A 14928-nucleotide genomic window follows, 5' to 3' on the forward strand; every position below is an offset into this window, starting at 1 on the left:
CCGCACCGTCGAAGATCGAATTGGCAGACGAGAATTCCTCACCGTGTTCGATGAGCATCTGTGAGTACCAGCTGAGGAAAAGTTCACCGTACTCGTTATTCCAACCACCACCTTCTTTTCAGGAAAAAAGTTGTATCTTCTGTGGTTAATTTGTGGAAGTTTGGACTTTTGGTTAGGATTTGTTCGTGTTTGGGAATTGCATAAAACCTATAGTTTAACTATATAGGGTTATGCTAATGCCATATTTAACTAGACTGTACTATTAATTTAAAAAATATATATATATATATAAATATTAATTAATTGTTTATTTTTTAAATATTTATCAACTAGTAATGGATTGAACCGTGGGCCCTTAGTCCAAGCCCAAGACCCAACCTACCATAATACCAGACAAAATTATTTTCCCGTGTTTCGAGCCAGATAAAGGCCAACCCATTTGCCATGAGTGCAGTATTTTAAAAATATAAAGGGTTGACTAATTTTCATAACCGTTCCAAGGGTGTATCTAAAATCTTAAAAACTAGCTATATAAATTTTTGGATTTTTCCAAACATTCGACCTAACTCGAAACTTCTAAAATGTAAAGTGTTAATGATCCCCTCAAAGTTTAACATTTTGTCCATGCACTCCAAAATATGCTACAAATCGCTACATTTATCCTTGCTAACATCAAAATGTTAGATTTACCCGTGTATGCTAAATTTAAAAAAAAAAAAAATCGAGACTTCACACTAATAATATATACATGAACAAATATAATTCATCTCCCTTGGCTTATAAAAGTTACCATATACACTAAAATTAGACATTTTAACATTATAAAGATAAATTATAGTAATCCCATTAGTTTATAAATCTATCACTTATTTTCTGTATTCATAGTTTAATATATATTTTAAATATTATTAAAAATTCAACATAGATATTAAACTTAGGTTTTAAGCAAGAACACAACTAAGGAGTTTAAAAAGTGGATGTGATTGGTTTTCAATCAGATTTTTGGTCAAAAATATAACTATAATTGACTAAATTTTAAAATAACAAATAATTGACTAAAATTTTGATTTATATATAGAAATGTTTTTTGTTGGAAACTTTGTATATTTCTCTAAAATATAGTCATTTCAATTAATAACTCAAAAATAAGTGAGAATTTAATTTATTTAACCTTTTTTAATCATATTATACAATTTTATCCTTGTTCTTAAAAAAAAAATCCTATAAATTTTGATGAATAATGTTACGCGTATATACTTTTATATATAATTTAAATATATAGATAATGTATCATTATATGATTAAATATTATTTTATTTTTAATTCAAAATTATTTAATCATATGATGATATATTATTTATATATAAAAATTTTGTATAAAAATATATATACATAATTTTATTGTATTTTGATATGATATTATCAAATAAGGTATAAAATTTGAAATGCTAAGTATGCTTAGTTGATAGACTTGTGATGGTTTCTCAAAAGTTTTGTGGATTATTTTAACCTCAACTTAAATGCAAAAATCTTCAATTTCACCCGTCTAAAAGTGACTTCAAATTTAGAGTTTCGAAAAACCCAACAGCTGTATTTACCATAAAATTTAGGGAGTTAAGTGACATATACCATTTTCCTTTGTTCCCCTTCCCTCAAAACTTAAAAAGCGTTCTCTTTTTAGGGCTCTCTGTCTCTCTTCTTCACTTCACAACCTAAATTAACCGCTGTCGTGTCAATTCATCCGTCTTCCCAATTCGCCGAAATGAAGCTCACTGTAAAGACTCTCAAGGGCAGCCATTTCCAGATTAAGGTTCAGCCTTCTGATACGGTACGTCGTCGTTTTCACAATCAGTTTATGTTGATTGTGTGAATAGAAATTTTAAATTTGTTTGTTAGTAGTGTTTGAAATTTATTATCATTTACTGATGAAACGACTTGTCGTATTTGGTACGTCGAATTAAAGGTTATGGCCGTGAAGAAGAACATAGAAGATGTGCAAGGCAAAGATAATTACCCGTGTGGACAACAGTTGTTAATTCACAATGGTAAAGTGTTGAAAGATGAGACAACTTTAGCTGATAATAAAGTTTCTGAAGATGGTTTTCTTGTTGTTATGCTTAGCAAGGTAATTATTTATTTTTACATATTCTTGTGTGAACTTTTAAGGGTTATAATGCATTTGTATCATTGAGAAAATGAATTTTCTATTAAGTTCTTAAGTAGGAGAGGACTGTTGAATGCTATGAGTGCAATAGTAGGTGTGCATTGTTTAAGAAGGAAATTGTAGTGAAAATGTTAAACTTATAAGTCTGCACAGGGTTTGAGATGGTGGAATAAATTGATATATTACATTTGCTCTGTTGAAAAAAATTTTATTGAAGAGTATGTGTTTTTGGCCCTCGGATGTGTGCACAAGATTGAAATTGTGGAATAGTTTGAGACTTAACATTGATGTGAATGATTTGTCAAAGAATTTATGTTAGAAGGTTTCTATGAATTTAGTTTATGCTTCTGCCATAGGTTTGGGATTGTTTACTACACATGCATTGTTTAGAAAAATATCAAATTTCTATTAAAATGTTACATTTACTTGGATTTTGGCTTATGTTGTTGCAAACCATAGGTTTAGATCCATTCTAGTTATTTTATACAAATATTAAGTTCATTGGTGATCAACTTTGGATTTTGTATTTAATATTGCTATCATTCAGGGATAGAAAATTTGTTGTTTAAAGGTTTATGTTTGGCTAATAAATGATTCTGTCTTTACTACATTATTTTTTTTAACAAACTGGAAAAAATTATTAGTTAGAGAAAGGATTTACTAATTGGTGAATGAGTTGTCTGCAGTAAATCTATACATAGGTATGTGGTTTCTTGTTCCTATTTTCGCACCTGTATTGGGAATCAAAATAGGTGTACTTGTAATAGTGTTGTTAAAAAGCAAAGTATATGTAGAAATACAACAACATATTGGGCTTAAATACTCCAGCCCCTACTGGGGATTTCTTCAAGCTTTAGCTGTCGAGACAAACTATTTTTCAAAGAGAATCTTCTTCCATCAAGAGGAATATTCATAGATTCATTATCGGATCATCTACAGCAGTCACATCAATTCTACCGAGTTATTAAAAAATTCTGATGGATAGAGCGAGACATTATAAAAGAGTCCTAAATTTAGAAATATCACTAAGACTGGATTTCCTTAATCAATTCATCACTACTTTCCATGTGTGACGGATAACAAAACAGACACATGGAATTTAGTTGACACAAAAACCTAAAGAGAAACTGATAACGTGGCATATGATTGCCTTAATTGTAAAAGTGTACAAATCCTTATTACATTATTAGTATAAAACAGTATGCTATCGAGAACACAAATTATATGACTATTTTACTAATATTAATAACTTTTACGAACTGGACATTATTATGAGATTGTTTTGTATTAATTTTGCTCTAATAGATATTTTTGCAAGTATTACCGAAAAGAACTACCTGAAAAAAAAAAAATTCTCTCATTTTAATGTTGTTTGGCTAACTATTAAAAAGAAAGGGAAATGAAGCTGAAGCATTGATCAGTGTAGGGATTCTGTAACGTAGTGATTAGTATTCTTTCTGACTATTTTGGAACATTGTCTTACATTTACTGAAAAGGTAGTTCAAAGAATAATATGCAGGACTTTTATAGCTTAATCAGTCAAATCTCATATAGACATGTCCATGTGATAAAAGAAGAGTTGCAATCTCTCAACTTCATTAGTTTCTAGCAAACTCTGAAGCTATGACATTTCTAGATGTAAAAAGCTATTTATGAATCACTGGCATGAAATGTTGTTGTAGTGTCATGAATACCTTTGACCTTGAACATTTTGCTTCTAATTTTGTCAGCCTATGTGGGGTCCTATTCGGGAATAAATCATACTTATAATCTTACAGGGTCTAGAATTTCCTGAAGTAGCCTTTATCTTTAATTCCTTTTTATATTGCATTTATAATGCCACTCTTCAATGTGTTTGTATATTTTACAGAGTAAGACGTTGGGCTCAGCTGGGGCTTCATCTGCTCCGGTATTATTGCTGCTTATTCTGACTGTTTGTCGTACATCATATCTGTCTCTCTTTCTTTCTTTTTTTTCCTTGGTCTACATGAATACCACTTCCATTTTATAATGACAGCCTGCCTCCACTATTCCATCAACAACTGCACCAAGCTCCAATTCTACTCTTGCAACAGAAACCTCTGCACAGGCACCGTAAGTTTTAGTCTTTTCATTTTATTTTAAGATTTGAACTGGATTCATCTTATGTTGTTGTATGATTTGTTTTCAGGGCTCCAAATACCACCACATCTGCTTCAGATGCGGCAGCTGCTAAGTATGGGCTCTATCTCTTCAGTAGTATCATGCTTTTGATGTTAATATATGGTTATACGTACTGGAATAGAGATGAAGTTTTGAAAATGCACATTCTTTTCCATGGTTAATGAGGAAACTGACCTAAGCAGCTGGCACTTAACTGATTTGTAGCTTCAGCAGTTGAAGTCAAGCGTGAGATTTTAGTTCTACCAGCAATGATATGTCATTTTTATGCTTATAACTTTTGATTGCTAGATCTCTCTTTTTTCAATCTGTTGCTGGTGGGAGATAGAATGGTATTGTGTGTTCCCCATTGGAGATAATTTCAAAAATGCACTTATTTTACTTGCCATTACTTGTATGTCTTACAATGCAAGTAAAGTTAGGGATTTTCTCCACATTATCTGTTAGTTTCAATCATCATTCCCATCATTCTCTCTGTTCTCAACTAAACAACGAATTCTGGGCAAATCAAGCACTGCCTTTTTCCCCTTCGTTTTCGGAGTAAAAACTAATAAAAAATTTCTCACTTTCTTCTCTACAAATTTTTGAGCATGATAATAGGGTAAGACTTGTCAGGAGCATTGACAAGTGCATACAGTAATCATCATTATTAAATGCTCTACTAAATCTCTAACTCAGGGTTTTGGTTTTATCAAAATATTATATTTATTTGTCTCCTTTGCGGTCCAAGTTAAGTTTGATTGCCCTGTTAATGCATGGTAAGGCAGGGGTTTATGTTTAATTCTATGGTCCAAGGATGGGAGATGGGGAGTGCCCAATCCAGGCCACAGGTCAGGAAGGACAATGGTAGAGTATAATTAACTCTAGCCTGTGTCCATCTGTACACTTAATACTTGCGCTGGAAGAAAGGGATGTAGGATGTGTGAGACTTTTATCCAGATGAAATCTAAATGTTAGATGAGTGTGCGTTTGTTGATGTCCTGATACATTATATCTAAAATTAATTTGTCTAAGTTGTAATTTTATTTTCCTTTGGTTTCTATGCCACATTTTGCATATATGAGAAGTTATGCTGATATGTATATTAATTAAAAGGTTCCGGTTATTTTTTAGATAAATCATTTTATGAATCCATCATTCGATACTTAAAGATGGGAAGGCAGACATTCTGGGCTTATTGATACAAGATCTATATGTTTGTTTGAGAAAGCTGTTGCTTAGAATTTTACATTTCATAAATCTACTATTTATTTTTCTGTAAAAAATATTTGTTATTTCAGTTTAGTAATAAATTGTAAAATGTAGACTGCATAAGAAACAGCTATGTGATTGATTAGAATATGTCAAAAGAGTTTGAGAAATAAAAAAAAAAAGTACTTTGATTACTGTTTTGCTCATTCTTTTCCATAAGATGTTTTTAATAGAAAATATTCAGTCAGTTTTCAATTAATTGTTATTATGGTAAATAATTATGATATGCATAATTTACTACATTTGTGCTGCAGTGAAAATACTGACACCTATGGTCAAGCTGCTTCAACTTTGGTTTCCGGAAATGATCTTGAGCAAACAATTCAACAAATAATGGATATGGGTGGCGGAACCTGGGACAAAGAAACTGTTACTCGTGCACTTCAAGCAGCTTATAATAATCCAGAGCGAGCAGTGGATTATTTATACACCGTATAACCTCTGTTAATTCTTTTCTGTAAAGTTTTTATGGTTTTATATATTTTGTTAAGTTGTAAATTTTAATTACTGATATTGATTTACTTTCAGGGAATTCCTGAGACGGCTGAAGTTGCTGTGCCGGTGGCTCGCTTTCCGGCTAGCCAGGCAACTGAAACTGTTGCAGCAGGAGCTCCACCAGTTTCTGGATTACCTAATTCCGCTCCCTTGAATATGTTTCCCCAGGTGAACTTTAGATTCAAGATGAATTCAATTGGTTGCTTACTCTATTTTAGAGGCATACACAGTTTGTGGCATGAGCATGTGCAACCCACACATAACACCACCCCTGTGTGGACCAACATTAGTTTGATTGGCCATTTTATGCATGGGGAATAGCCTGTTTTGATGAGTTCATTTTTTTACATGTTTTCTTTATGCACATCTTAATTCAAGTAAGCTGGAATCTCTTTCAGGAGACACTTTCAGGTGCTGCTGGTGGTGGACTTGGATCCTTGGACTTTCTTAGAAACAATCAACAAGTATGATTATTCATCTATTGTTAAGTGTTGTTTCTTCACTATTTGTTTTATTTATTTGATTCTATTGAAGCATCACAATTGCAGTGACAGAATGTTCAATTTCCTTTCAATTGTTGTCCTAGGGTTGACATGTGTGGGTACATTCCATTTAATATGATTTTGTTGGTGATGTTTTGTAGGATTAGCAGTGTTGAAGTTAATGTAATGGGCCATGTTTATCATAAGAAAATGAACCATGACATAATCTACTCAAAAATACGTGTTTTTATGTATATTTGATAATATTTCAATTCATACATCTTTGAAATAGATATTCATCGATATGCTCAGAAAGTTTGGGTTATGGTTGCATTTCATAATATTTAGTGCTTATGTTGAAGAATTGCTTAATTAGGTCCTGATATACTTAATTGCTTGTTGAAACTTTTTCCTGCCACTGACTAATTGTTTTCTGTAACTTTATTTGCATTTCAGTTTCAAGCTTTACGTTCAATGGTGCAATCAAATCCACAGATTTTACAGGTCTATAATTTTTCTTTTTCTTCTTTTGCTTTGTATCAGTTGATTTTAGTTAATCGTGACCTTGGCTTGGAGTTAAGACTGCTATTTCTGTGGTACAGCCTATGCTTCAGGAGCTTGGAAAGCAAAACCCACAGCTTTTAAGATTAATTCAAGAACACCAGGCGGAGTTCCTTCAGTTAATAAATGAACCTATTGATGGCTCTGAAGGGTGAGTACTACATTGCACATAAGTATATTAGGTATATTGATGGAGAATCTATAATAAAGTTCTAGAAGCATTTTAGATAATAATATGTAATAGGAATGGAATATTCATAAATTTCTTTCTCAAAGTTTCCTCTATATTTTCTCTGCTTTCCTCAGTTTCCATCCACTTTCCCTATCTTTGCTTTGTGATATTGATTATCACAGATAGAAAATTAAGGGGAGATAATATAGAAGGAAAAAAATGGGGTAAGATGAGAGTGGAGAGGTGTAGCATGAAGAGATAATTGATATTCAATATTTAAAACACATGAAGACCCTACATTCCCAAACAAACAATATAATCTTAAATATCCCCAACATAGTAAACTTTCAGTGGAAGTATTAAAATCTACCTATAATATCTAATGAAATATTTAAATTTCTTGAGCAATTTAAAATAACGGCAAAAGCTTTATTGTAGGTTATCCATATGTTATAGTAAAATAAAAAATAAGACTTATCTTTTATCTGTAGAAGCTGGTATGATTCCCAAAAATGTTACATAATAAGTATTATCTTGATGTAATGAACTTTTTATTTTAGATTCTTGGGGGATTTTTTTTTTTTTTTCAAAAAGTATCTATGCCAGAAATCTTTTGATGTGTGTTAGATATCAGATATTTTTAGACTTAAATGCCTGAAAATTCAATGTGTTTTACTGATGCTATCAAATATAATGGACACAGGAAGTCTGACAATCTACTAATTCCATGTACTTCTCTATTGTGTTGATACTGGAGTAACACAACACTCATGGTCATGCATACAAACTGACTTTGCTTTGTTATATGTTATGCTGTGTTATCCATTAAATTTGTTAAATTTATTCTAGATTTCAGTAATTCATTTAATACAACATAAGCTTTTATAGTTGGTAAATATAGTGTTATTTGTTTAATGGTACGAGTTCTTGAACTGAAAATTAAGTTGTATATGATTTCTCGAGGAATTAGTTTATGGTCTAGTTTCCAGAAACTCTTTTCACTTTAGTTTTACAAACCATGTTTTAGAGATACTTCGTCTGGTGTGACATGCTTTAAACATTTAAGTAAATTTATACATGAAGTTGAAAATTGTGTGGCATCTGAATAATTTTTTTTCTAGGGATATATTTGATCAGCCTGAGCAAGACATGCCTCATGCAATCAATGTCACCCCCACCGAACAGGAGGCGATACAACGAGTATGTCATGTTTTTCTGTGATATATAGACGATTTTTTATCTACCAAACTTTTCATGTTTGTTTTACTTGTAACCTGACTAATTAGTTTCTCCCACTTATAGCTGGAGGCCATGGGGTTTGATAGAGCCCTTGTTATTGAGGCATTTTTGGCATGTGATCGTAACGAAGAATTGGCGGCCAACTACCTACTGGAAAACGCTGGAGATTTTGAGGATTGAAATCATAGTTTCGGTTTTTCAGATCTTTACTTGGGTAGGTTTTGGACTAACTAAATTATTGGCTATGATGATGAAATATTGAAATTAATTTATAGTTTTGGGTTTTAGATGGATATTTTACAGCTTCTTACTTGGTTAATCCTTGGAGTGATTAATTTATGAACTGTGATGAATCATGGAAAATCAATTTTGAGAATTATGCAATTTAACTTATATTTACCCCCTCCATCTCCCCACTCCTAATTATTTATTTTTCTATATTAATTGAGCATGTATTGAGTTTTAATGGCCACCAATTTGAATTAACGCATTTTAGTCTCGTTGAGTTAGAGGGCTTGATCAATAAAATTTATTTAATTATTTTATATATTTTTCTCGTGAATGTGAGCTTTCCTAAGAGTCCAAATGAGCTTGGAGCTTCCGACAGTCACTCTCCGTTTAAAGTGTGTTATCATCACTGGCATTTATCCCAGACCTGGAATATTATTGTGTTTCTTTTATAGATTTTGTGAATCTTTTAATCTGTTTTATTTAGTTTAAATATTAAACATGGTTGAAAATTGAAAATGTTGTTGGTGCATTTAACTAAAACCCATAACTTTAAAATCTCAAAATAGAATAAAAAATATAAATAAAATTTTATCTTACCGCTTTGTCTCTGTTAGTCGAGTGTGGGAAAGTTTTTGGAAAAAGATCTTTTTTTTTTTTCAATTTTCAGTCTCCTTTGCAAATAAGTTCTCTTGTTTTGGGAATGATTGTTGAATTGTGTGTAACGAACTAAAAATTTAATTTTTGTATTGTGTGTATTTTTAAATGAATAATAATAAAAATTTTTTTTTTTAGATATTATATCGTCATATTAAAAAATATCACACTTTTTTTAAATTTTAAAATTTATTAAATATAATCTAATCAAGTCATTAATGTATCAATTTGAATTATTAATAAATATCTTATATTGTATAATATATTTATTATATCGTATAACTTTTGATACATTTTGTAGATTAATTTTCACTTGTATCACGTTATATCAAAGTATTTGTATCATGTGCTATAAGTTATTAATAACTATGCTTACCACACAGTTTTAAAAAGGGAGGAGGGGGTGAATGGAAATAATTAAAGTTTAGAGGTTTAAACCTGTTGAATTATTTGACTGCTTTCTGCTTCGGGAGAAGATTGACAGTATATAAACACCATCAACCATGTAAAAGGGTTATAATCTTCAGAGATGAATTCAAAATACAAATAAATAACCTAAACAAAGCACATACACCATTCAGGAATTTAGCCATGTTTCACAAGCTGTATTATTTTACCACATAATAAGCAGTATTTACACAGTATCTTCTCGTGTCTGGGGCTCAGAAAGCTTCATCACACATACAGAGTGGTACTTTGGATAATAATTGCATGCAAATATATTTTTAGGGCTTAGAACTCCCTGTCTGGGAAAAGAATTGGAGCAACAAGAGACCATATGTAAAGAGCTGCGGTTGCCCACCCGGTTGCAATCCTAACCCAGACAGATGACCAACCAACATCCACCAACTTCCCGCTTTCCCCTACTGAGGTAGACCACCCAGTCAGAAGCATTGCCGAATACATACTTGCAAGAGAGAAAATAATGTGGAAGAAGGCATATGAATATGACACAGGCTTAGCCTTTTCCTTCTCTTCTGGCTCTTCACTCTTGCCGTCTATTGGAAGCAACGGCTTTCCTGTATTGTCAACAGAAAACCCACATATAAGGATTCAAATGAAAAAAACATTTTCTCATTTTGTTTTTGAAAGTAGGGCTTGGAAATGCTTATGTTGCTTCAAACTTGATATTTATTTGTATAATTAATTTGTAATACAAAGGTTGACATCCTTTTTATTCCTCATTCATAATAAATTGAATTTCCTTAAAAATACAAACACAAATGAGTTTGGTGTGACAGAAAATAAAATAATGTTAAAACAAAATTCTAGAGATTATTTTTCTGAGAAACTCAGCATGGGGGCTTTAGGCACAATTCACATAGCATATGCACATTGTAAAATAGAATTTAAAAAACCAGCTTATATGTATTTACACAATTTCCTCGACACTAACCTGCACGGGCCTTTAGATACAATTCACATAGCATATGCACATCGTAAAATAGAACATAAAAAACCAGCTCATATGTATTTACACAATTTCCTCAACACTAACCTGCACGAGGTGAACTTGGAGGAGAAAGCAAAGTTGTAGAAGAGCCAGCACGCACTGCAGAATATACTACTGATAGAACAGTGGTCAGCAGACCAAGGGTAAGGGTGCCAGTGGAAATAGCTTTGGAATGCCTGTGGAGACCATTGCATTCGTAGTCCCTTGGTTCACTTGAAAGTCCACTGTAGCAGAGGTACATGCAATACAAAGATATAACTGAAGCTGGCAAAATACTGCCACCTACCTGTTACATCAAAATGTTCACCACAATAGAAGTCAAGTGTTTTTATTTTTATGAAAGAAATACCTGAAACACTATATAGCAGTACAAGGAACAAAATAACAAAATATGCAGGTTTAGTCATAGAAAAAGAATATGCTAGTTAAAAGAAATTTATAAGTTGCCTTATTATTGAGGACCGTGATGACTCAAAGGTTATACACTTCATATGTGAATTGGAATTTGTTTCAATACCAAAACCTCCTTTGTTTCTGTCATCAAAACATCTTAGCACGACTATTTTACTGCAACAATGTTAGGAACCCAGCCCTTTCACTCAAACACAACAAGAAATCGAAGTAAATGAGTAAATTAAGTCTGATTTTATTGATAAAGGATACTTACAAGGATAAACCAACAGTTCAAGAAGCCATGGCCTCCCAATTCCAGCCATTCGAGAGGTCGGAAACCTCCCAAATCAGCCCCCAAGGCTAAGGCTGCTCACAACCAAAGAATGCCCAAAACCCTAATTTTCTTCATTTTCCTATTTTACAACCCTAACTACCCTTCATAAAATAAGCCCCACTCTCTAGAATTGCGAAAAGTGTCCCAAAACCCAGGTTCTAACAAACTACATATTAAAAAAGCATGATTTAAATAGCCTAAGATGTAAACAGATAATTGCTTATCACTCATCCTGTGCCTGAAATATACTCAAACCATAAAATATACATATAAAGTTCAGTTCTTCCAAGGCTAGTGTGAAGACTGATAACATGATAAAATGGGCTACAATTTTCACCATTGAAGGACCTTCCAACAAACATAATTGTGAACATCTTCCGCCAACCTATCATCCCATATCACCACTGCTATGTTGGCATGATATTATACCATTGATATACAAGATTTAAACAAGCACAGAAGCAACTACACCAAAATAAATAATGATGGGAATAATAAACGCAAAGCTACACTTACAGCAGGGTGCAGGGCAACCACAGCGAATAGGAATACAAAAACCAAGGTCATGACGATAAAGAATGTGTTGAGCCCACAATCATGACCGGATGGTGTGAACCAATGGAAAAGAAGTCCCGAAAAGCCAAAAGTCAACACGTAACAAACAAGGGAAACGACTAGTAAAGCAACATACCTATACAAACAAAGAAATGCAATAAATGGGGGAGAGAAGAAAAAGGAAAAACAAGAAAACTGGTGAAAGCATGTAAACACAGCATAGGACAGTAAAAAATTACTAAAAAACCAACACTACACTAACCAGAACTGCTCATCATATCCAACCCATGTGTCATTCCATTTGTGCACAAAATCCAACAGAAGAACAACTTGAACAAGAAGAAACAATCCTGAACCGAACTTTGATATTGACTCTGTCAACAAAAGATTTTATTAATGGATTAAATATGAGAAATAATCTAATTATCAACAAATGAAACTCTGGTCAGAACAGTGCTTACCATAGAAGCTGACAATCTCATTTGGGAGGAAAAACATAAAAATCACCAGAAGGCACCAGCATATGATTTTCAGCATCCATCCACCATGGTGTAAACCATCACGAGGATCTCTTTGAGTTTTCACACCAATCATTGAAATTGACAAAATGGTGAAAAAGAGAAAATTTCCCAAACTAACTCGCAGCACAGCATCTGTTTCAAACCACTCCCTGTCAGGCGTCTGATGAAAATTATTAATCCCTGTACCAATAACCAAAATAAGATTAGTTTCATCATTAAACTAAACAATACTAAACTTGATAATGTCCAAAAACTCTTTTAACTAATTGAACTGAGTTTAAATTAAATCAGATGTAAGTAAGCGTTAAAAGCTGAGAAGTAGAACATCCAAAGATGCTTGAAGCAAATCCTATCGGTATGACCAAGTAAACCAAAAATCATAACACAAAATCACATGGAAAGACAACTCCTTCACCCATCAATAGATATCAGAAAAAAATATTTTCATGTGATACATAGAAGATTGGCTCATATGTTTAAAGCATACAAATTGATAGAGCTAAGCATTATTTTTAAGCAGTAACTAAGCTTAAGCTTTATTGTTACCAGATGTTTCAATAAGGTATAAAGGCTTGTGAGACTAAGAACTCTGAACCCTGAGAATCCTCCCCCAGTCTCTTAACCAAAATTAAATCTATGGCTTCAATGGCTTAAGTTAGACCCAAATGACATGTCTATGACTAAGGTCAATCTTACACAAGAGAGGATATGTTAGTACAAATATTTGGGTAAGTTTCATCTACCAAAACAGACAAGCTAATCATAGACAAACCTATTCGTAAAAAATCAAAGACCTTATATGCAAGGAGGTTTACAAGAGGTTTTCCAAAATGTTTATGAAGGTTTCTCATGAATTTCAAAACTTGAATTTTAACTAACATTATTATTATTTGGTTTAGTAATATGCTTTACCATTTGGAACAGATGTCCCTTCAAAACAGAGATTAACACAAAACTTGCAAATCAAAGAGGTTGCTAAATTTGTAATTGACACAACCCAGGCCCTAGTTAAACATATTCATAAATATAGATAAATAACAACAACAATCAGTGCCAATATACAGTTGTAAAGGTAGCTTACAAGGGATCTTCTCCATGAGGGGAGCGGCAACTTCGCGAAGAATCCATGAAACAATTAAAGAAAGAGCAAAAAGCCCACAATATGCAATCCTGGCTGACTTCCTGCTGATCCCAGACACCACAGTGAGACAGGCATCACAAGCGCATGCTGCACAGCATGAAGCAAGGCAAGAGGCTGCCCACATCTCTAACTTCTGTCACAACTGAACCCAAATCTTTTACAAAATCCAATATATAAGATTAGATTTTGTTCACTATCATCCTTATAGATTATGAACTAAGCAGTATCAATTCCAACAAATTCTCCAGAGATAATCAAAACTCATGTTGTAATATAAATAATAATTCTATCAATCAAATCAAATTGAACCAAACCCTTAACATAATCTTTCAAATATTCAAAGAAACAACCAAAATGATAAAAATTTATTCATTATCATCCTTATTATGAATTGGGTATTAAAAATTTCAACAAATTATGAACAAATTATCAAAATCCAGACAATAAGATCAACAATTCTAACAATCGACCCAGAAATTAGAATCGATTAAACAACTTACCAAATCAAACCCAAAAAAGAAATATGAAGAGTCTCCGTATATAATTATAAATAATTAAAAATCAATAATAGAATTGAGAAATTAAAAATCAGAGATCGGTTGTATTTCGATTTTACCTGAAAAATATGATCGAATTGAAGAAAAAAAATAAAGGTGAATAAAGAAGCTGATCACTACGGTCTCGTTTGGTCTGGCTCAAGACGTGTGTTATCCTCTGCGGTTTGGTTTATAAAAGTTTCTGCACTTGCTGGAATCTTTGCCGTTGCTACTATGTCACGCCACATCATACAATTAAACCCGCCATCACATTAGAATCTTTAAAATTGTTTTTTTGGCAAATTTAAGGATTTAATTATTTTAATTACGTGTTATAATTCTACAATTTTTGTATTAATGTATCTAAATACTGTAATTATATTTCTCAAAAAAATAATTTCCTTTATTATAATATATAAATATACTATTAGAAATGTGTATTTTTGAGGATTGTGACCTTCCTCAATAATTCTTGTTATATTTTTGTTGTAATCTTACCCTTAAAATTTATTGGTGGAAGACTTATCCTTATGTAAGAGTTGATAAAATTCTAAATTTCTATGCATTAATTTTTAAAATCTTAAGT

At 32.3% G+C, this 14928-nt stretch overlaps 2 protein-coding genes across 3 annotated transcripts; one reads left to right on the forward strand and one right to left on the reverse strand.

Annotated features, from left to right (window-relative positions):
* The first annotated feature begins 1664 nt into the window (after positions 1 to 1664).
* On the forward strand, positions 1665 to 8932 carry LOC123217889 (ubiquitin receptor RAD23b). Its single transcript, XM_044638961.1, has 12 exons — positions 1665 to 1828; positions 1964 to 2125; positions 4035 to 4073; positions 4182 to 4258; positions 4335 to 4379; positions 5830 to 6007; positions 6104 to 6238; positions 6469 to 6534; positions 7009 to 7056; positions 7155 to 7264; positions 8407 to 8485; positions 8588 to 8932. Exons 1-12 carry the CDS (start codon positions 1763 to 1765, stop codon positions 8702 to 8704), a joined length of 1122 nt encoding a protein of 373 aa, XP_044494896.1. The 5' UTR covers positions 1665 to 1762; the 3' UTR covers positions 8705 to 8932.
* A 981-nt stretch (positions 8933 to 9913) lies between these two features.
* Positions 9914 to 14572, reverse strand: LOC123219156 (probable serine incorporator). Of its 2 annotated transcripts, none has more exons than XM_044640924.1 (7): positions 14423 to 14572; positions 13747 to 13960; positions 12606 to 12845; positions 12407 to 12518; positions 12106 to 12280; positions 10908 to 11148; positions 9914 to 10428 (listed from the first exon to the last, which is right to left on the reverse strand). In XM_044640924.1, the coding sequence occupies exons 2-7, from the start codon at positions 13928 to 13930 to the stop codon at positions 10142 to 10144; spliced, it is 1239 nt and encodes a 412-aa protein (XP_044496859.1). In that variant the 5' UTR covers positions 13931 to 13960; positions 14423 to 14572; the 3' UTR covers positions 9914 to 10141. The 2 variants fall into 2 exon arrangements, with proteins under 2 accessions (XP_044496859.1, XP_044496860.1); XM_044640925.1 differs by lacking the exon at positions 14423 to 14572 and adding an exon at positions 14307 to 14327.
* Positions 14573 to 14928: the final 356 nt, after the last annotated feature.

The sequence above is a fragment of the Mangifera indica genome, chromosome 6, assembly GCF_011075055.1.
Source record: "Mangifera indica cultivar Alphonso chromosome 6, CATAS_Mindica_2.1, whole genome shotgun sequence".
Classification (NCBI taxonomy): Eukaryota; Viridiplantae; Streptophyta; class Magnoliopsida; order Sapindales; family Anacardiaceae; genus Mangifera; species Mangifera indica.